At 42.6% G+C, this 21,282-nt stretch overlaps 1 protein-coding gene across 1 annotated transcript; it reads left to right on the forward strand.

Annotated features, from left to right (window-relative positions):
* Positions 1 to 16,820: 16,820 nt before the first annotated feature.
* On the forward strand, positions 16,821 to 18,828 carry htr1aa (5-hydroxytryptamine (serotonin) receptor 1A a). Its single transcript, XM_076731001.1, has one exon. The coding sequence runs from the start codon at positions 17,147 to 17,149 to the stop codon at positions 18,428 to 18,430; it is 1,284 nt and encodes a 427-aa protein (XP_076587116.1). The 5' UTR covers positions 16,821 to 17,146; the 3' UTR covers positions 18,431 to 18,828.
* The last annotated feature ends 2,454 nt before the right edge of the window (positions 18,829 to 21,282 follow it).

Consider the following 21,282-nt stretch of genomic DNA (forward strand, 5'->3'; position numbering starts at 1 on the left):
ATAGAGATTCAAAGCCCATCACTTATTTTACGCTGATGATCCAGCTTAAAATCTTGAAGTGTGTCAGGAATAAAGTAATCTATTTGGCTGTAACATCATTTCATGACCAAAACTGGAAATCACTTGAAAGTTAGAATTTAATTTTAAAGTCACATAGATATCCCTGCTTGTATGCTTTTCTGTGTCAACTTTATTTGCTATAAAATACAGTGACAACCAAACATTTGTACCCTCCAGGAGGTGAAGAACAAACAAAGCACCAAATTCCTTCGCAATGAAAAAAGCCCAGCAAATTGAAATATCTAGCATGATGTACTTCATAGTATAATGCAGGTGCCAATTAAAAAGGTTTTAGTTGTAAGGACATGGTGTATGATGGTAAATTGGACCACAGAGGTTCATAAAACCATAAACAGATGGTCTCAACCGACACCAAAGAGCAAACGTCCTTTGTTTAATTAAGTTTTCTGAGGATGCATAAACATGAAAATCCACCCAAAAAGTGCTCACTCATGTTATTCCTTTGTTTTTATTATCATGGGAATATGCAATACCTGTGGTAGTACTGAAATGTTATGTTCTGGGAGATGGTATATCAACTCCCCTCCATACAGGAACAGGACATGTTGTGCAAGCCACATAACATGTGCATCATGTGGAGACAGAGAACAGAGAACATTGGCTTCCCAAACATCCTACATTTCCCCATTTCAATCATTTATTAATGAGAGACAACAAGCTGGCACACTGTTGTTTTCCCTCCACCACGCCACCCCATCGGCTTGAAATTCACTCATTGTTTTCTAATTAAACCCGACAGCTCAATTTTACCCTTTCCCATTTCTCTCTCTCTCTCTCTCTCTCTCTATATATATATATATATATGTGTGTGTGTGTGTGTGTGTGTGTGTGTGTGTGTGTACATGCCTGCCCTTTGTGTCATCTTTAATTTGCTACTTTGACATCATCCTTCATTATCCTCAATCTTTCCTCCCTCTGTCAAAAAGAAGGGAAGAAGAGGTAACAAAGGAAGCAGAATATGAAGAAGCCAATAACCCAGTTGACTGAGTAGATGTAGATGATGACCATGTCCATGTCAAAGCGCCAGCCCCGAGAGTCATCCTCAAAGTCCATAGCGTCTAGACGGTAGCCTCCTCCGTGGGGGAACTGGCGTCTAGCAATGGGGCTGGACTGCCTCTGTAAGCCTGTTTTGGGGGACAAATGAGGCATCTCATCTGGTGGTTTTGATTAAAGTGATACTCCACACAAAATCTATGACAACTGGCTGCCAAATATTTCTACAGTAGGTTTCTCCTTGCTTGAATTCATGTCAGTTACAGTGGGCTCTAATGATGAAGTTTTCATGGTGGACGAAAAGCATAAAGATGTCAGGAATGCTTACATTCTACACTATATGATTACACACATTACACACACACACATTTAGTTTTTTACGGGTGAATTTTTTTTTGGCTAAATATCTTAGAAACCGTTTGGACTGTGGATGGTGCAGAGCAGGCTGCGAAATAACATTTAGAACATAAAGTCCAGAGGTGACATTTACAGAAAATATCACTGAGCAAATAAAATGTGAAATTTTCTGAAAATTTTTCTTTTTCTTTTTCTTTCTCTTTTTTTTTACAGAGTTTGGTTTGGGTGTACGATTCTGCTGGGGGAATCAGGGCTTGTAACATATTTTAGAAAATGCTACACAAAATGTTCATTCCATTTCATGTCCATTCACATGCTCAGTTATATTCCAGCCAACCATCATTTTGCCAAAATATGGCTTCATATAGTGGCTTCATTTTAGCTGTGACCTCAGCTGGAGTTTAGTGCATTGTGTCATATTTTGCAGCAAAGCAATTGTTGCCATGTAGGTAGAGCGTTTAATACTCAAAGAGATCTTACACATATTACTTTCATTATTGGTTCAATATCTGTTGATGTACAGATGTTAGAAACTAATTTTGGGGCATGGTGCCTCACTGCTTCCTCTCAGGATATTCTCTTCAAAGTCTGTGTATAATAAGAAATATAATGTGTGTTTGTGGGAAAGGCAGTCACTTAAATTTGGATTCTATGTGCTATAAATGTGAAGCATTGTGTTTAATATACCACCAAAACCTTGAGGTACTTTAAGGGTAACTAGGTAGCAGGTATACTGTTACTCTGTCACAAGTCTTGTCAGTTTGACTTATAAAGAGAAAAGTTCCATGTATAGGCATTTAAAAACTTGCCTCCAAAGATACGGAAGAGTTTTCGGCAGCTTGGTAGAGGCCACTTTGCACAGCTTGCTTTCTGGAAGTTCTGTTTCCGGGAAAGGTATTCCTTCGGGAAGAAAGTCCTCGCTGTTTGGTTTAGCTCTGTCAGAAAGACAAAGAGACAAACTCGATATTATCAGAAGTGAACATCTTATTCACACCTCCGCTTCTTGATTGCCTGGACAGATTATGTTTGATTTATTCAATATATAAAAAAGCAGCATCACCAGTCTCATTTTCTTCTTGTTCTGTTTTCATGTGACCTTGGCTTCGGTAATCAACACAAGAATCTAATCTACAATCCTCGTCACCTAATCACTCACAAGAGCCCTTAGAGAGCCGGCAGTCCTCATAAGCATGGCCACTCTGCTTTTTTATGGCCACAGCAGTGTCCCTGCTGCTCACTTTCTCCTACATGCATCTAGAAGTAGGCCAAAGTGAATCACATAAGTTCATTACTTATTCATATCTTTGTCCAAATCACACCACATCCTATGCAATCAGTGTGCACCGATCACAAAGTTGCATATTTACGCACCATACAGCATATGTGCAATAATATTATCTTACATTGTGTAACACTGTTGTGTAAATACATTGCATTTAAGAGTAGGGTTTCATTTTCCACTGCTATTTGCTAAAAACATCTTTTTTGTCATATTGCAATGTATTTTCCACACATAAGGACCACTACTTCTTGTTTCCATCAGAAAGCACTGAATAAAAGTGTTCAGACTGGGTTTGATTTTGTCTTCTCGGTCTGAGTGACTCATCTGGTCGGAGCTGAACTAAAGGTCTACTCTGCTCCCTATGGGACATCTGCAGCTGGGCCCTCTGAACAATCTGCAGTTTTATATGTCATCTGTGCAACACCCAACAGACATTATGAATACACATGGAGATGCAAATATGCAAACATTGACTGTTATATTATACTGCCAAGGATATGTTATAGGCCCACTGTATTTTATCCATCTCATATTATTCAATCTAGGATGCTGAGTAGAGGCATAAGTAGACATGATAAGTATTTCAAATCATGTGAACTGCACAGTAAGTGCTTCCTGCCCATTAGCTCACCCTTCTGGAAGAAGACATGTGTGATGATTGTTCTGCAGAGGGGGCAGGGGGTGTTGGTGGGGCTGTTCTTAGCCAGTGTCCTCAGACAGGGTTCACAGAAGATGTGGTTGCAGGGGTGACACATGTAAGGGCTGAAGTACACATCCAAACACACTGCGCAGATGCAACCTTCTCTGTCCCTGGCCCTCATGTCCTCATCATCCTCACTGTTGCTGCTGCTGCTGCTGCTGCTGCTGGATGGGTTCCCTGTTGAACTCTGGGAGAGGAGGAAAGGTTGATATATCAGTATTCATGCATATCATAGCAAACACTTCTTCTTCTGTCTCTAAAATGTAAATTCAAGACTCAAATAAGCCCATTTCTGCAGGATAATGTGGAATGCGCTTCTCAGACAGACAGATTAAAAACTGACTTGTTTGCTCTGCATCAAAATAATAAAGGTAAAAAATCCAGAAGTCTGACCCCTCCCAACATATTTGAGCATACATTATCAGTGGATGTAATCACACCAGCTGGCCATAAATGAAAGTGAAAATGTCTTCTTTTGCAGTCCTCTTGAGATTCAGTTTAAAATACTCCAGCACACCCTATCTGATGAGTGTAAATGTCTTTGACACCCACCTGCACAAGATAATAAAATGTGTGAGGACATGAAGGTGTCAGGTGCGAGTTCAGTAGAGTGAAACATCTACCAACTTATATTTTCTCACTTCTTGCTGTAAAGCGTAAACATGTTAGACAGAGAGCTGTTTGAACCTGATGCTGAAGCTAATTCAAGCTCCATTCATTTTACAGAAAACTGAAAGGTGTTGTATCCTCAGGTAGAGTGATGCTATTCTTGAGGGATCTATTGTAGGTATTCCATAAGGCACAGTGTGACTCATGCATTCACAATTCTGCAAGATGAAACATGTTGTGTACGCTGCACATGGCCGTCCTCTGTTATTTTTAATCTGGTTTGTATCCTCTTCTGTCAGACAGCACAATACGTCTGCCACCCCCACTGCTCAAATCCCTCTCATCTCCTCAGCGGTCTACTTGTCCTCCTTCCCAAGTGCATCTGCACCTAAATCCACACTCAGCTTCCCATTTCCAAACCCCAGTTGTAACTCAAATGAGAGGATGTAACCAAAAAAGAAAGAAAAAAAAAATCATTTTGAGAACAGTATCTGGGGCTCCTCAAGTCCCCCACCTTCACCTCAGACCTGTGTCTGCGGACCCCTGAGGATTTGGTGTCTGAAGCTCCAGCCTTGAAAAAGCCGGCGGGTGCTTCAGGAGTAATTACCACTTTCTCACCCAGGGGAAGCTCCAGGGACTTCCCTGGGACCAGCCCTGCCTCCCAAGGTGTGTCATTAACACAGAAGAGAGAACACACAGCGCACCGATCCCAAGTAATCATGGGCGCTGAGGCTCTCCCCTGGCAACATGCACTGTAACATGACAGCTTTGTCTTGGTTACATTGGTAAATGTGTACATAAATAAATGAATATACCCATTATTTATCACAGGGAAGTAAAAGTACAAGTTAATAAATCAAAATCTTTTAGTGGACACAGAAGAAATTTCTTCTCTTTACTACCCTAACTGTCATTATTTGACTAACATTGCTACTGCCCGATCAACCTGAAAATGAGTTTGTGTAAACTTGAAAGAACTGTTATTCTTTAGAATAGCAATAAATGTTTCTGCAGAATTAAAGCAGCAACAAAAAAAACACATTAATTGCTTTCAGCAGTAAGAGCAGCTGGATAAAGTGACTGAACAATCTAGCACTTGCTGCCTCTCCATCTCACAGGATGCAACCGCTTCCTGTGGGAAACTGGATGACAATAACACCCGCTCTGACCTCTCCTCTGCTGCAGCTACAGTGTATGCAAAAAGTGCAGCAGGATGCTATACCCGGAAACAGTTACACAAGCTTCTATCAGTGGGGTTAAAACAACCTTTTCCACGAAACAGGAACTTCAGAAAGCGGGCAACAAATAAAGCATTTTACTTGGGACCAATTGTGAAATATGGATCCAAAATATAAACCAAGATTTAAGATCTAAGGGTTCAAGAAAAACTACTGTCAAGCAGTGTCCTCACGTCCCAAGTGCTACGGCTGATAGCACAAATGCTGTGGTTGTAGGGAGAACCTCCCAAGTGAAAGTGAGTTTAACTGTGCAAGTGCAAAGTTGGACAGAGGTGAGAACAGAACATGCATGGTCAATAACCTCTCACAAACCACCAAGCAGGCCCAATCAATTTCCTCTGAATAAATGACTGTAAACGACATGGACGTAGTCGTAAGTGACGTCGCCCACAGGTTTCTGAAGAGCCACTGTGAGAAGCTCAGTCAGTCTTTATGCTATGCTAAGATAATCAGTGCTTGACTTGAGCAATATACTTGACGCACAGTCTTCTCATCTTACTCTCAATAGTGAACACATTTCCCAAAATGTCCGGCTATTCCTTTAAAGACAAAAAAAAACACCATCAAACACTGTAACTAATATTGAACTCATCTATGGATTAAGATACAGTTGCATCGTAAAAGAGATTGTGCTACAGCCACATAGTGTGTTTATATGCTTCAACATTAACACACCAACTACAATGCAAGAGAGAGAGAGAGAGAGAGAGAGAGAGACAGAGGAATATCTAAAAAATAAATAAATAAAAACAAACCAACCAGCAGGGGGACATGGAATTAGGAAATGGATATCCCCTGTTTCAAAGCAGCTAATTCTATTCAGCTGCCTCTAATTCAGCAGTCGCAATAATTTCAGTCTGCCAACATGACTGCAGATCTGCAGCAGCCAATCAAAAGAGAATCTGCTCTTTTGTCTGGTTGGTTTTGAAGGGCTCTCCGCCCAAGCCTCATCATACAACTAATTCAGATGTAACCCCACTTTAAACTGTGCAGACAATGGCTATTGAGATGAGCTGGGTGCTGATAGGGCTGTCGAGAGTCAGACTCTGGCTGAAATGAACACACACAGACATGCACACATGAAACACATGCAGCCGCACACAGTCACATAAAACGTAATAAATGCATGCAGAGAAAAGTGGACACAAGGCAGTAATATTACTCTGATTTTGGCTATTTGGCAAAACACACAACTTGTACTTGACTTTTCGCATTGCTCTCCCATCTTAAAATATAAATAGACCTTTACGTGGATCATTGGAGTAATTTAAGGCTGCAGTGCCTCACTATAAATCTCAGGGTATCACTGGAGAAGCTTCAGTTTGCTGCGTTCACTTACACTCCCTAAAAGACATGCTGTCAGCAAAATTTAAAAACCAGAATAATTTCTTATGAAATGCAAACTGATAAAGACTGGTCATGAAGGCAGCACAGTTTGATTTGGTGGATGAAAAACAAGTGTGTCATTCAGTGGCAGATAATGGCCCCTAATCCTCCACATAAAAAGTCACATCGCTTTCAAAGTTGAAAAATGACCTGCATGGTGTATGCAGTGTAGTAATACATCTGGAAATGTGGGAAGACGTTTGGTAAATAAACCAGTGACTTCAGTATTCATTGTTGTATTGAAGGCTGAGTTAATTGTGTCATTCACCTGTCTGCTCTCCTGCAGCTGGCTTTGTCTCCACCTCTCCCTTCTCCTCTGCCTCCTCCTCAGACACTTAATCCTGTTCTTCTCTCTTTTACTCATCCTCCTCTCAAAAGGAACACAAGGCAGCACTGAGGTCACGGGTTGACTCATCACCTCCATCACACCGCTACCTCCTTCCTCGCCATCCTCCTCCTCTTCTTCATCCCCCTCCTCCTCCTCCTCCTCCTCCTCCTCTTCCTCTTCTCCTAGCTCTGACCTGGAGAGAGATGGAATGTGTGTCTGAGTCTGATGGCTTTGCGACAATCGTCCACTTCCTGCTCCTGTTCTCACATCCACCCAGAATGGGTCTGGCTCTCTGGATGAGGTGAAGGAGTAGAGGTGCAGTTCTCCTGCAGCCGTTCTGGAGGAAAGCCTCTGTGGTGACGGAGGTGTGGATCTGGTTTGGATGGGAGGCTGAGGGAGAGCAGAAGACATGGATCTCACTGTCGGCCAAGGGGATTGAGGGTTTAAAGTGGTGGCGAGGGTCCGGCTGCAGCCAGTGCTGTGAGGTATAAAGCATGTTTGTCCCCTCTGCAAGTTTGAAGCTTCTCCAACGTCCAAAGTGCTGTTTAACCGGATGTCAGAATTACTGCTGGATGAACTTTCAGTGCTTCCTCTTCCCTGTCTGTCCTGAGCTCCATCTCCATGTGTTGCAATTCTTTCAGTCTTTCTCTGCCGTTGTTTTCCTCTTTCCCTGCCGACTACAAGTTCAGCATTTAGTCTCTCATCATCCCTGTCTTGATTTCCCTCTCTCCATCTTCCCCTGCTGTCCTTGCTGCAGGTCTTTTTGTATGCTTTCCTCCCTGGCAGGGCAGATCTCACCAGCTGCTCCGCACTGCTCGACCTTTCCTCTCCGGCTGGATCTGCGCTCCTCAACCTCGGCCTCACTGCCTTTAAGCAGGGGGTGTAAGCCTCGTTCTTACTGTCAGCTTCATCGGCATCCTCAGTTCCACGGCCTCCAACTCTGCTTGAGCCATTTACACCAGAGGCTCCCACATGGGAGCTCATGACGCCTCTTTCAAGCCCCTCACTCACCAGCAGAGCGCATCTGATGCAACTTCAGCCAGCTAGCCTGGTCTTTCCTCTGTCATCTTTCCCCAAGTCTTCTCTCCGCCTCCCACTCCTTCTGGATGTAGAGGTTCAAGCTCTTTTTCTAAGAGCTAGAGGGACTTTTCCAGCGTAGAGGAGGTGAGCAGTGCAGCCCTGTCCTGTCCTGCCCCTGCTAGCCCCCTGGGACATTCCACACTGTTGACAAAGACAAAGTCCCCCTGGTGAGCCCCATTACAATAGGTGCACTGTTCGTGGCCTCACTATTGTCCTGTGTGACCTATAGAAAACACTCTGCTATGCAACCACTGAATGCACAAAAATAAGGTGAAAAAACCAGAGCCACCTTTTTTTTCTCACGTCCACTAGCATAGTGTCAGCTTTTTTTTTTACTCTGGGGTTTATAAGCAGAGCACTGACTGATTGATTGTGTGTGTGTAGTTTTAATGAAAAATAGAATTCCCCAGACCTTTGCTGCATTTGATATCTGACTTTTAGTTTCTGCTGGTGTGGCATCAAAAACTTCCTCTGTACCTCCCCTGAGAAACGTCTGGACCCAAAGGAAGTCAAAATGTATTTGATGAGAAATGTAAGGATAACCTGTTCAGTGGTGTTTTGTTCCAGCAGGCTGCTTTACTGTTTCTAAATACAAAATCTATCTATATGTGAAATCCAAGATTATTATGGGGTGTGTGGCTAGGTTCGTTTATCTTAGGTGAAGCGTTTAAAGACATCATTATAACTACAGGGTACATTTTTATGAATTTATATTCCATAGATGTCCATAATTGAGTCTGAATACTGACAGCATAGGACTGAAAGAGATGTAAATTACATTTTTTTTATTTCAAAGCTGAATAACAAAACAATAGGAGCAGGACAGGAAACATGGGGATGAAAGGGAGGAACGGCATCCAGAAATCAAACCTGGGATGGTGTTGAACAGTACACCTACAAAATGATTTTAATACTACTAATAACAACAATAATAATAATAACAATCATCATCATAATAAGAATTATTGTTATTATTGTTGTTGTTGTTGTTTTTGTTTGTTCTTAGGAGGAGAACAGACAGACAGCCAAACAAGCAAAGCAGGCCACTGCCCAGGGGTCCCAGACCCATGAGGGCTCCAAAAGCCCCAGATCATAGTGTGCCAACTGCCTTTTGGTAATTGAATTACTTGCACATATGCTATGGAATTTGTATTACTAACAAATCACTACTACTTATTTTAAGTACGACAAGCCCTGCAGTATTTGCTTATTATGGCCTGTCACATAGAGGAGTTCCTAGATAAAGTGGTTTTGAATAAAATTACAACAGGGCCCAACAGCAACTTTTGCCACTAGGGTTAAGGTTTGTGTAGGGGTTAGGCAAGTAGTGGTTATGGTTATGGTTAGCATAAGTCTCCAGGAAATGAATGTAAGTCTATGTAATGTCCCCAGAACTGATGGAAACATGACGGAGAGACAGATGCAGAGGCTTTTAAGTATGAAGTTTGCTGACTTCATGGCTAGATTAGCCTGTTTGGAAAATGGGCAAAATTTGCTATTGGGCCCTTTTGTAGTAGTTTTAAGGACAGTACACGAGTTCTTATAATAAAATGTATACTGTAATATAAAACTTTAAAGCATTACTGTTTTGTTATTCAACTTTGAAATAAAAAAAATGTCATTTAGATCACTTTCAGTCCTACGCTGTCAGTATTCAGACTCAATTATGGACATCTATGGAATATAAATTCATAAAAATGTACCCTGTAGTTATAATGATGTCTTTAAACGCTTCACCTAAGATAAATGAACCTAGCCGCACACCCCATAATAATTTGGATTTCACATATAGATAGATTCTCTATTTAGAAACAATAAAGCGGCCTGTTGGAACAAAACACCACTGAGCAGGTTATCCTCACATTTCTCATCAAATACATTTTGAAAACAAATGCTCCCTTGCTGGGTGGTGCTAGGGTGGTGTATGCTGCAGGGATTCTGTTATTCTGCATTTTAGTTTGGAAGATAATTAAACCCAGAATTAAAATGAAATGGGAAACAGAAACATTTAATTATTTTGGGAGGGGAAAATGAACCATTAAGATATAAAGTTATCTCTATCTATTTTTCATCCTGACATGCACAGTGTGGAGAAAAGTTATGGTACACACTGACCTGGTACTGGTGAGTGTGACTGCAACCATGTTAGCCAACAGTTAAAGCAATGGGCAGTATTAACCCAACATTTATGTCCACTGACTAGTATCGACTTCATATGAAGATGGGTGGCCCGTCACTATTAACTCCCACTATAGCTATAAAGGTGAGGGTAATGTTGGTTTGACTTACTGCTTCACATGCCCGTTAAACTTGTCTGACCCCACAGCTGCTGTTAAGCCTCAAAATGAAAATGATGACGATAACCTTTTTTCATGTTTGCACAAAAGTAGCATTTTCATGAGATGTGAAATCACACATGGTAAACTCAAGTCAGAGCCACTAAAGCTAACTTAATGCTAGGAGCTGGCTAACACTCGCTGCTTTATGGAGTCACAGTGACAGGTATCTGTTTTTCTGAAAAACTTATACCCTAGTATATAAAAAAAAAAAGATCTTTTAACAATATAGCTGCATCTGCAGTTCAACAAAAATGACTTGTTTGGTTCAGAAAAGGCCTCATCACTTCACAACTCATGAAATAGCAACTCTTAACACATAACTGGAAATACAAGGATTCAAATTCAGATTAGTTGGAGAATTAAGTGAAAGCTGAGGGATAAGACATCTTCAAAAACAACAACTCAGCTCATCATGAATCCTCCATCATTAGCTACTTATCTGGTCAGACTGTCTAATCTATTCATGTGTGCTTGTGCTCTCACTGTTTAGGTGTAAATGCATCCTCACCTTTGAGAAGACACTGCGGAAGAACCATAAAAAGTCACTGCTCTTTCTGGCTTTGGTGTCCTTGGCTTGGTTGGATGGGTCCTCTGGGAACATGTAGCAGTCGACCTGATTGCTTGGTGAAACTGAGGTGGTCGACGACAGACGTGAAACAACATTTCTGATGTCTCCTGGTGTCTCATCCTCCGTGTAGTCCACCAGCTCCAGTGGAGTGGTGCTCAGGTCTGTGCCCACAGCAGCACAAGAGGAAGTGGTAGTCTTGGCTGACTTGATGACCTCATCCAAATGTTTGAGAGGAGCTGGATGAATCTTGTTCTTTTTCCATCCAGTGAACTGCAGTGCGATGACAGCCTCTTCAGCCACCTGGGAGACGAGCTCTTTTGCAGCCTTAATGATGGCTGTGTTGGTGGGGGAAAAAGGCGCAGAGGAGTCAAGACTTGGACTCTCTTCTGACTTGACGGACACCCTGGAGGGTGAACCTGTCTCTGTGGCTGACAGGTCCTCTTGTTCTCCAGAATCGTCCCCCTCTGTCTCCAGGGTCTCTGGATTCCAGAAGCTGTCGTTGACTTTTCTGATCTCCTCATGGACATTCAGAGGAAGTGTTGTGATCACCTCTGAAATGTCCGAGTCAGATCTGCAGCCCCAAGAGGCAGAGTCCAGTGAGATGCCATCCTTGCTCATCGGTGTATAGGTGCCAAGGCAGGTGACAGTCTGGTCATCTGAGATATTATCCCATTGCAGCAACTCATCAGGATCTGACTTCGCGGAGAAAACAGGAGAGCTGGAGATTTCATCCATGTCCTTTTCTGTGTGAAGTTTGCATGTTCTTCCCGTGCATGCATGGGTTCTCTCCGGGCACTCCGGCTTCCTCCCACAGACCAAAAACATGCCCATTAGGTTAATTGGTGACTCTAATAATTGTCCCTAGGTGTGAGTGTGAGCGTGAATGGTTGTCTGTCTCTATATGTTGTTTATGTTTTCACAGACATCATGGCTGAAAAGTTTTGCTCTTGGACACATGGACAGACACTACCTTTCCTCCATCTCACACTAACACTCACTCACTGCTGCTGATTCACAGAATTTGCTTAACTAAAAACTTATTCATCAGCTTTTTACACCTTTTTAAATTGTGCACATGAATTTAGAAACTCAACGCCAATTCACTCCTTAAGTTTCCTCTATGGTGCGTTTACTCACCAGTCTCTGTTCAGATCCTGTTGAGATGAGCTGGGCTTATCTGGGCTTTGTCTTCTCTGACCTTTCGATGTTCAGGAGTTCTCTCTGGGAGCGATGTGTCTCTCAGTGAAATGTTTGTGGTCTAAAGCTGAAATCTCTGCGCGGCCGTACTTATACAGAGAGCACAGAACGCAGAACGTTCTCAGAACGTTCTGAGAACGTTCTGCGTTCTCATAGAACATGTGCGTTCTAGAGCGTGTGTGTGGACATGTATTACTCATCTTGTGGGGACATTAAGTTTACACAGACTCGCCTCCTTTATGGGGACAAAACACAACTCCCCATAATGTAAATGATTCAATTTTAGGCTGAAGACTCACTGTAATAAATTACTGTGTTAAAATAAAGGAAATTCTATCCATAAATGCACTTTTCTTCGTAAACACAGTGCAATACTGCACATATTGATGCGTCTGAGTAACAAAATATTAGTAAGAGCAAACTAATGTTAAATCTTAACGGTGTAATACATTATATATTATTTTTCATTTGTGTCCGCCCGTTTCTCATCTCAGTCAAGTCGTGTTGCATCCAGTCCCATCACCTCACTTAGCTCACAGTCAGTATAAAGATCCTGAAAATAGGCGTAAATATTGTGGATCATTGATCACACGGTGCAGCATCATCCAGCCTGCTCCTGTGCTTTACTGATCAACGTAACTGTGCCTTTATCAAAGTCAGTATCCTACTTTGTGTTGAATTTATTTAACTTTTCTTTTTTTGTGTTCACCGCATGATGCTAACATGCGTGCAGATGTTTGCTAACGTTGGCTAACATCTGCCCTTCAGCTGCTCAATGGACAACATCTGACATCTGTCTGTGAAACCACGACACCAGTAACATGTCGATTTATTTGATTTTCATGGCCACACGATTTCTACACAATCAAACTAAGTTGAGTTAGCTAGCTCGATCATTCACGTTTAACTCACGTTAATTTATAATCTAATCAAACGTCCGCGGTAAAATGCGATCGCCCATTGATTTGTTGTAAAGTCTACAAGGACCAGGATCGATTTTACCATTTGCTGTTGAGCTTTTTCATGTTTTTTATGATGTGTGGTGTTGCTTTTCTCCCTATCCTTTCTCATTATGATAAAATAGTTCATTATATTGAGATCATTGTCTCATAATGATGAGTCACAGAGGTGATTATCATAAGAAAACATCCTTGAATTTTTATTTGGTGAATGCATTACGTGCAGGCAATCTTTACTTACGGCACCAAATATATGCTTTCTCTGTTATTACACATTCAGGTGTTTCACTGGTATCAACCCCAGAGAGGAACAAAGTCCATTGAGGGGACGGTGGTGTCCGAGAAGCAGCTGCTGATCTTCATGTGACTTTAGGCCACAACACATCTCCACACTGGACGTCACTTTGACAAAGGAACAGCCGACACTGCAGCCAGATGGTCTGTTATTTCAAAGTAACAAGTCTCAGTATTATGGTCTGTTAAGTTCAGTATAGTTCACTGTAGTTGTCTCTTCTCTGCAGTTCCAGACTTGCTCTTTCACTTGCTTTCTATTAGACATGATCATAACTGATGAAAGATGGATACTGAAGACTCCATAAAAACACCAGTCCTCACGCTGAACAGGTTTTCAGTCTGCATGCCCGCGTCTTCGTGCCCTCAATTCACTTTCTTTTTGTGTTAAACTATGAAGTGATGCCTATATCACATTACATTTATTCCATTCAGTAGCCAATGCCCTTCAAATAATAAAATGGTTGTAAAATACAATCCACGAGAGTAATTAATCATGTGAAATAGGTTTTCAACAATTTCTATGAAACTTACATATCAAACTTAATGCACCCTGCCTTCAGTATCCATCTTTCATCAGTTATGATCATGTCTAATAGAAAGCAAGTGAAAGAGCAAGTCTGGAACTGCAGAGAAGAGACAACTACAGTGTAAAAAGCTGATGAATAAGTTTTTAGTGGAGCAAATTCTGTGAATCAGCAGCAGTGAGTGAGTTTTAGTGTGAGATGGAGGACAGGTGGTGTCTGTCCATGTGTCCAGCTTTAAACAGAGACAAGAGCAAAACTTTTCAGCCATGATGTCTGTGCAAACAATGTACCAGACAACTTGTGTTGATGTGAAGCATATTTCACATGAAAGAACAAGAGCAAAGCTGTGTTTTATCACACAGTGAGCTGAACATTTTACATTCATGTGCACATTTAGAGAAAAACATTTCCCCCCTAAAATTACTTTTAGGAGGAAAGAGGACCCATCCAACAAAGCCAAGGACACCAATACCAGAAAGAGCAGGGGCTTCTTACAGTCCTTCCACAGTATCTTCTCAAAGGTGAGGATGCATTTACACCTAAACAGTGAGAGCACAAGCACACATGAATGGATTAGACAATCTGACCAGATAAGTATCTAATGATGGAGGATTCATGATGAGCTGAGTTGTTGTTTTTGAAGACGTCTTATCCCTCAGCTTTCACTTAATTCTCCAACTAATCTGAATTTGAATCTTTGTATTTCCAGTTATGTGCCTTTTTGGTCCAGAGTTGTTATTTCATGAGTTGTGAAGTGATGAGGCCTTTTCTGAACCAAAACAAGTCATTTTTGTTGAACTGTAGATGCTTATTTGTGCTTCTGTGCTGACGTTTGTCTTCTGTTTTTTTAATTGCCTCCCAAAAGAATGAGAAGAAAGGAGATGAAGGAGAAGAAGAAGGCTCCAGCAGAGAACCGGGTCAAACGGTTTCGTTTTTGGAAGCAGATGTTGCCTTGCATCCAGGGCAACAGTCAGGACCAGGTCCAGCCACTGGCCTGCTAACTTCTCCACATCGATCTTGCTCCTAACTCTCCCTTCAATTCAATCAACATCATTGAATTGCATATGCACTGTGCTGTGTATTTACACTGTTTTATCTGTCTGGTTCTCAATATGAGTACTTGAATAACGATGGTTCTAGCTGTTTGTTGGACACTCACATGGTAAGGCTGAAGAGGAGCCTGACTTTCTCTGTTACTGACAAACCAGATTAAAGTGCAACACACACATTGCCTTTGGCACTTTAGTCGACGCCCACACACAGGGAGCATCGCACAGACAGCAGAGGTGCTGTCGTTAGTACAGGGCCGTGCCTTGTACTTGTATTTTATGAGCCAATCCACTATTAAGTGCAGCTGATGCAAAATCTTTAATTTTCTGCCCTCTGATTAAACACACTCACACCACGATCAGAGCAATACAACTCCAACCTGACATTTAAGTGTCAACTTCTCCCTAAGATATCATTAAACACAAAGCTTGGCAGGACACAGTAGAGTCTTTAAACCTCTCCCCTCTGATAAAACACAGCTGCAACATTCGTAAAGACTTTAAAATCTGCAAGATAAAGCAGCGAGTGTTAGCTAGCTCTGAGCATTAAGTTAGCTTTAGTGGCTCTGACTTGAGTTTACCATGTGTGATTTCACATCTCATGAAAATGTTACTTGGGTGCAAACATGGCAAAAAGGTTATCATAATAATTTTCATTTTGAGGCTTAACAGCAGCAGTGGGGTCAGACAAGTTTAACGGGCATGTGAAGCAGTAAGTCAAACCAACATTACCCTCACTTTTATAGCTATAGTGGGAGATAATAGTGACGGGCCACCCATCTTCATATGAGGTCAATACTAGTCAGTGGACATAAATGTTGGGATATTATTGCCCATTGCTTTAACTGTTGGCTAACATGGTTGTAATCACACTCACCAGTACCAGGAATAACTTCTCTCCACACTGTGCACGTCAGGATGAAAAATAAGCGATAACTTTATATCTTAATGGTTCATTTTCCCCTTCCCAATATAATTAAATGTTTCTGTTTCCCATTTCATTTTAATTCTGGGTTTAATTATCCTCCAAACTCCAACGCAGAATAACAGAAACCCTGCAGCATACACCACCCTAGCACCACCCAGCAAGGGAGCATTTGTTTTCCCTCACCAGCTGCTTTATTCCAGGCTGTTTTCTGATTCACTGCTGACGTTATTAGTAGGCAAAATCAATATCCTTTTCCTCCCTGACACACACAAACACACGCACACACGTGCGCGCAGTCTGCTTCTCTATCTCCCCCCGTTTCCTTATCCTTCCCACAGCATCTTACTTTGCCTTAAATCCAAAGGGCTGATAAAACGGTGGCCAACATTTGCTGCAGTACCCGCCGTAAACAGCAGATGGCAGCAGCTCTCCTGTCTGGACAGTCGTGGCGCTGTCCCTGGTCCTGATACTACCTCTCGCTCTCAACACACTGAACATGCTACCTGTCTCTCCAGGGCGCCCGTAAACACTGAAACGTGTTTTAAAGTTCCTCTTTAAGGTCTTTTTCCTTTTCTATAAAACACGTATTTCAAATAAAGTTGGCTTAAACGAAAAGTTCATTAGAAGTAAAGAAAAGTTAATATTTCCACTTCGAGTAGCCCGTTTAGATTTTTTTTCACTAGTCTCTTGTTATTTTGGTAATCAATCACTGTATACAAGTTATTCCTGACTGACACCTACCCTTTGAGATGTAAACTAAAAACATCCACAAAATATGATATTCAGTGAGTCCAAAGAGTAACATAAAGGAGAGAGCAACGGAAAGGAGAGGCGTGCACCCTCATCGGCTGTCTGCAGTGAAAAACGGAGCAACAAGAAAAGCAGAGGCACAAAACTCCAGAGCGACCTCCACACGGTCTGACGTACCCGAGGCTGCTGGTATAAATGAATTCACGGCGTCGCCAAGCTCAGATGATTTGCAGTACCAGTGAGCGCACCCGGCTGTCAACACTCACGGGCTACAACACACACACAACCCCCCAAACACACACACACTCACAAACACGTCTGCGTCATGCGTCCTGAGAGCGACGGCACGAACGCGGTAACTCCGATGGACCCCGGTAAAGCGCACAGCAGCAGCAGTCTGAGGGGCTGACTGTGTTCTGCTGATCTGTCCAGCTGCGTGTCCACCACTGCTCTGGGAAAGTTGCGCTCTGAGTGTGGTCGCATTATGGATTTTATAACAACCAGCCGCAACGACAGCAACGCGACCAGCGGTTACCATGACGGGGTGGACGTGGTTGCCGACTGGGACGAGGGTGAGAATGGCACGGGGTCTGGGTCTCTGCCAGACGTGGAGCTGAGTTACCAGATTATCACCTCTCTGCTCCTGGGGGCCCTCATCCTCTGCTCTATATTTGGCAATGCATGCGTCGTGGCAGCCATCGCCCTGGAGAGATCTCTCCAGAATGTGGCTAACTATCTGATTGGATCTCTGGCAGTGACAGACCTCATGGTATCGGTCCTGGTTCTGCCGATGGCGGCCCTCTACCAGGTTCTGAATAAGTGGACACTGGGGCAGGAGATCTGTGATTTATTCATCTCCCTGGATGTACTGTGTTGCACATCATCCATCCTGCATCTGTGCGCAATTGCTTTGGACAGGTACTGGGCCATAACAGACCCCATTGACTATGTAAATAAACGGACACCCAGGCGAGCTGCGATCTTGATTAGCGTGACTTGGCTAATTGGTTTCTCCATCTCTATTCCGCCTATGTTAGGCTGGAGAAGCGCCGAAGACAGGGCGAACCCCGACGCCTGCATCATCAGCCAGGACCCGGGTTACACCATCTACTCCACGTTTGGGGCTTTTTACATCCCTCTTATCCTCATGTTGGTCCTATACGGGCGAATTTTCAAGGCTGCCCGGTTTCGGATTCGAAAGACGGTCAAGAAAACCGAGACGTCAAAAGTGTCAGACAAGTGCTTGACCGTGTCCCCGGCCATCTTCCACAAGAAAACCAACGGGGAGGCCGGGGGCAAAGGCTGGAAGCGCAGCGACGAGTCAAAAACCAGCTCTCCGTGCGTAAACGGCGCGGTCAAGCACGGAGAGGAGGGTGAGTCACTTGAGATCATAGAAGTTATCAGCAACTCAAAGACACACCTGCCTCTGCCCAACACACCTCAGTCCTCCTCGCACGGCTACGAAAACATGAATGAAAAAAACACGGGGGCAAAGAGAAAGATCGCGCTGGCCAGGGAGCGTAAAACGGTGAAAACACTGGGGATCATCATGGGAACTTTCATCTTCTGCTGGCTGCCCTTTTTCATCGTCGCACTGGTGCTGCCTTTCTGTGCAGAGAGCTGCTACATGCCCGACTGGCTGGGCGCAGTCATAAACTGGCTGGGCTACTCCAACTCTCTCCTCAACCCCATCATATATGCCTACTTCAACAAGGACTTCCAAAGTGCTTTCAAGAAGATTATAAAATGCAAATTCCACAGACCCTAACCGCACACAGTGAAAACATTTGTGTTTACTTTAACGTGGAGGAACTAAATGGACAGCAGGAAATGTTCAATGACTGTATAGAACAGCAAAAAAATAACACAGACTTTCATTCAGGGACTTGCTGGTGTGTGTTAGAGGACCGTGTAACAAGAAAATCCGGGCCAATGGCCGCTGATGAAATGAGACAAGACGGGAACTTTCGCTCTTAATGTACAAGCTCATGTTTATTCAGTGTTGTAGCTACAGTATATAGCCTTTATGCGACGGTAGCCATCGTTGTATTGCCATGCAAGACGTGTCATGTGCTGATTCCATGCATTTCACCATGAGACACGCGGGCTTTTCCGTCCTACATCACGAGCTTTGTAGCACCGCAACAATAAAAGCAATCCAAGTTTGTCATTAAGAAATATGAGTCAGTTCTTGTTTAGAAAATAAAAAAAAAGCAATGAGCCAAGAAGAGATCAGGGCCTATTGTGAAAAATCACAGCTTCACTTGGGACGTGTCTCATCATACACCTTCATATAGATCATAAGGAATGAATCGTTTGCTGTGTTGCCGAACAAACAAAGCAGTGAGGAACGTATCAGTTTGACCACAGGCCACACTGACGCTGTTGGGGACGATCAGGTTATTGGTGCATGCTGTCTTTGAGGTCTTACAGCAAATGGGTATCAAACAAACCCTGCCACCTATCCATCACCCACTTATTCTAAAATGGAGGCTGGTATTACATTTATGGTATGAGACATTCTCCATCTCCCCCCTCTCTGTTCTTAGCTTCCCCCATCTCATCTCTGTATTTCTAACTCCCAAATTGTCCCATGTGTTGGAGAGAAAGACAGAGACAACAACAGACTGAGAAAGAAAGCTTGCTTGAGAGAAACATCAAGGCAGAGCATCAAATTTCTTTTCTGTGTTTATCACAGGACCATTCCTCATACAGGCCTGTAGCGCTTTGAGTGCTTGAAAAGACAGCTTGTCATATCTTAAACATCAAATAAATCTGTGCTAAACTTAGCACATACACTCATAACAAAACATAATATAGAGGCTTGCTCAGAGAAAGAGACCACACAGTAGAAAGAGTTGCAGGAAACCTCCTCGCTGCGTAACTGCTCTCATCTATCAAACAAATCCAAGACACAAATCCACTTAGAGCAGATAAGAAGATAAAGAAGGTCAGACATTAAAAGAGGAAGGAGGAAAACAACTTTCAGGAAGAAGCCCCAGTGAGGGCTATTTGGCTTGTTGTCATGGCAACACATCAATCCAAAGGCATCATGGGTCAGTCAGAGAGGCGGGCAGGCCGGCTGAACATGGGCAGTCAGATAGAGCGTAGAGAGGTGACACCTGTGGCATTCAAACGTCTCCTGGTGATGTGGCCTGACGCTCAGCAGGGCCCATTGCAGAAAACACAAATCATAACTTTCTAAATAATGAATCCTGTTCATTTAAGAGTATGAATTTATCAGCAGTATGCAAACAATTAAATTAGGATTACTAAAATGCTATGATGTAGTTGATAGCAGATATATATTTTGAATGGAAGATGCAGGAGGCTTCAATAAAGTGTGACCTTAATGGCACCCAGAGTCAACTGAATTTGGAAAACAAACAAACAAACAAACAAACAAGCGAAATCCTTCAGGGATAATGTCACTCTTGAAATTCAGGAAATATATTTAGTCTTTATGTGAGGTATAATGATGATGCTGAGGTCTCTGTATTTACAGCTGCACTCTCTCTGCACTCGAGAAACGATGAGCCAATGAATCGATAGTCTGGACAGAAAAATTGTTCTGCAACTGCTTTGATCAATTTAACTTTCTCTCATTTCAGCTTCTCAAGTGTGAGGATATCTGTCACATACAAAGAGGGGAAAGCAGATATCTCTGGCTTTGGGTTGAGTTATGTCAAAATTTCTCACAAAATGATTAATGGAGAAAACAATCAGCACATTAATGAAAAACAAAAACAACCATTACTTGCAGACCCACAATGCACTTCTAATAATAAGAGTGCAATGGCAAAGTGCATCATTTTCTTGCCAAATGTTATTGATAAACTAGATCAGACCTCCGTACAAAAACCAACACCATCACTGATTTTTGGAACAAAAACATTAAGCGTAACATAAATTCATCATGTATAAGAAATCAGCTTCGATAGAGCCAAAAGCCAGAACAAGTCAGAAAGAGTTTGAAACTGTGTTTGAGGGAGGAAGTCATAAAACCCCTCCTCTCTCTCTGCCCAGGTTTCCGTTCTCCGTCTGATCACTTTGGCTCTGCGCTGCGTCAGTGTGACATCAATGCACTCTAAATGCTTTTGGGAAAATTAATCTCATACCTGTGACCCGCAGGTCAAGTTCTGGGTTTATGACAAGCTCAGAAAGGCCCAAAGAGAATGTGGTGTGAGCGGCTGAGCTGGGTAGAGTATATTTTTCAATTGCGAGTCACACTGTGTGTAAGACCATTAAAATCATTACATTGTGGCTCTGATATAAGGGATTACAATGCAGCTGACCTCCTTTGAACTATGCGGTAATATCAAAGGTCTGGATTGTAGGACGGCGTTAATCCCACCCACTCTGGGATTCTTCCATGTCATGTAAGGAGGTGGGCACAGTGTGATGACGCAGGAGTATCTCCTTCAACCCAACAAAAGAGGAGAGGAGAGGGGAGGAGAAAAGAGGAGAGAGAGAAAGGATTAAATGAAATAGCACCACTAACAGGGGGATTATAGGGTTTATTACATGTGTTCCACTGCCCTCTGGCCTGAAACTGGGAGAAGTTGTACCAGCTTTTGCTTATATACAGAACTTTGTTATTGGTCCTATAGGAGCATTTTA

Source organism: Chaetodon auriga, chromosome 5 (assembly GCF_051107435.1).
Source record: "Chaetodon auriga isolate fChaAug3 chromosome 5, fChaAug3.hap1, whole genome shotgun sequence".
Taxonomy (NCBI): domain Eukaryota; kingdom Metazoa; phylum Chordata; class Actinopteri; order Chaetodontiformes; family Chaetodontidae; genus Chaetodon; species Chaetodon auriga.

What these genes read in the sequence shown, in the direction of transcription:
- htr1aa (XM_076731001.1), top strand. Translation starts at nt 17,147, where the DNA reads ATGGATTTTATAACAACCAGCCGCAACGACAGCAACGCGACCAGCGGT.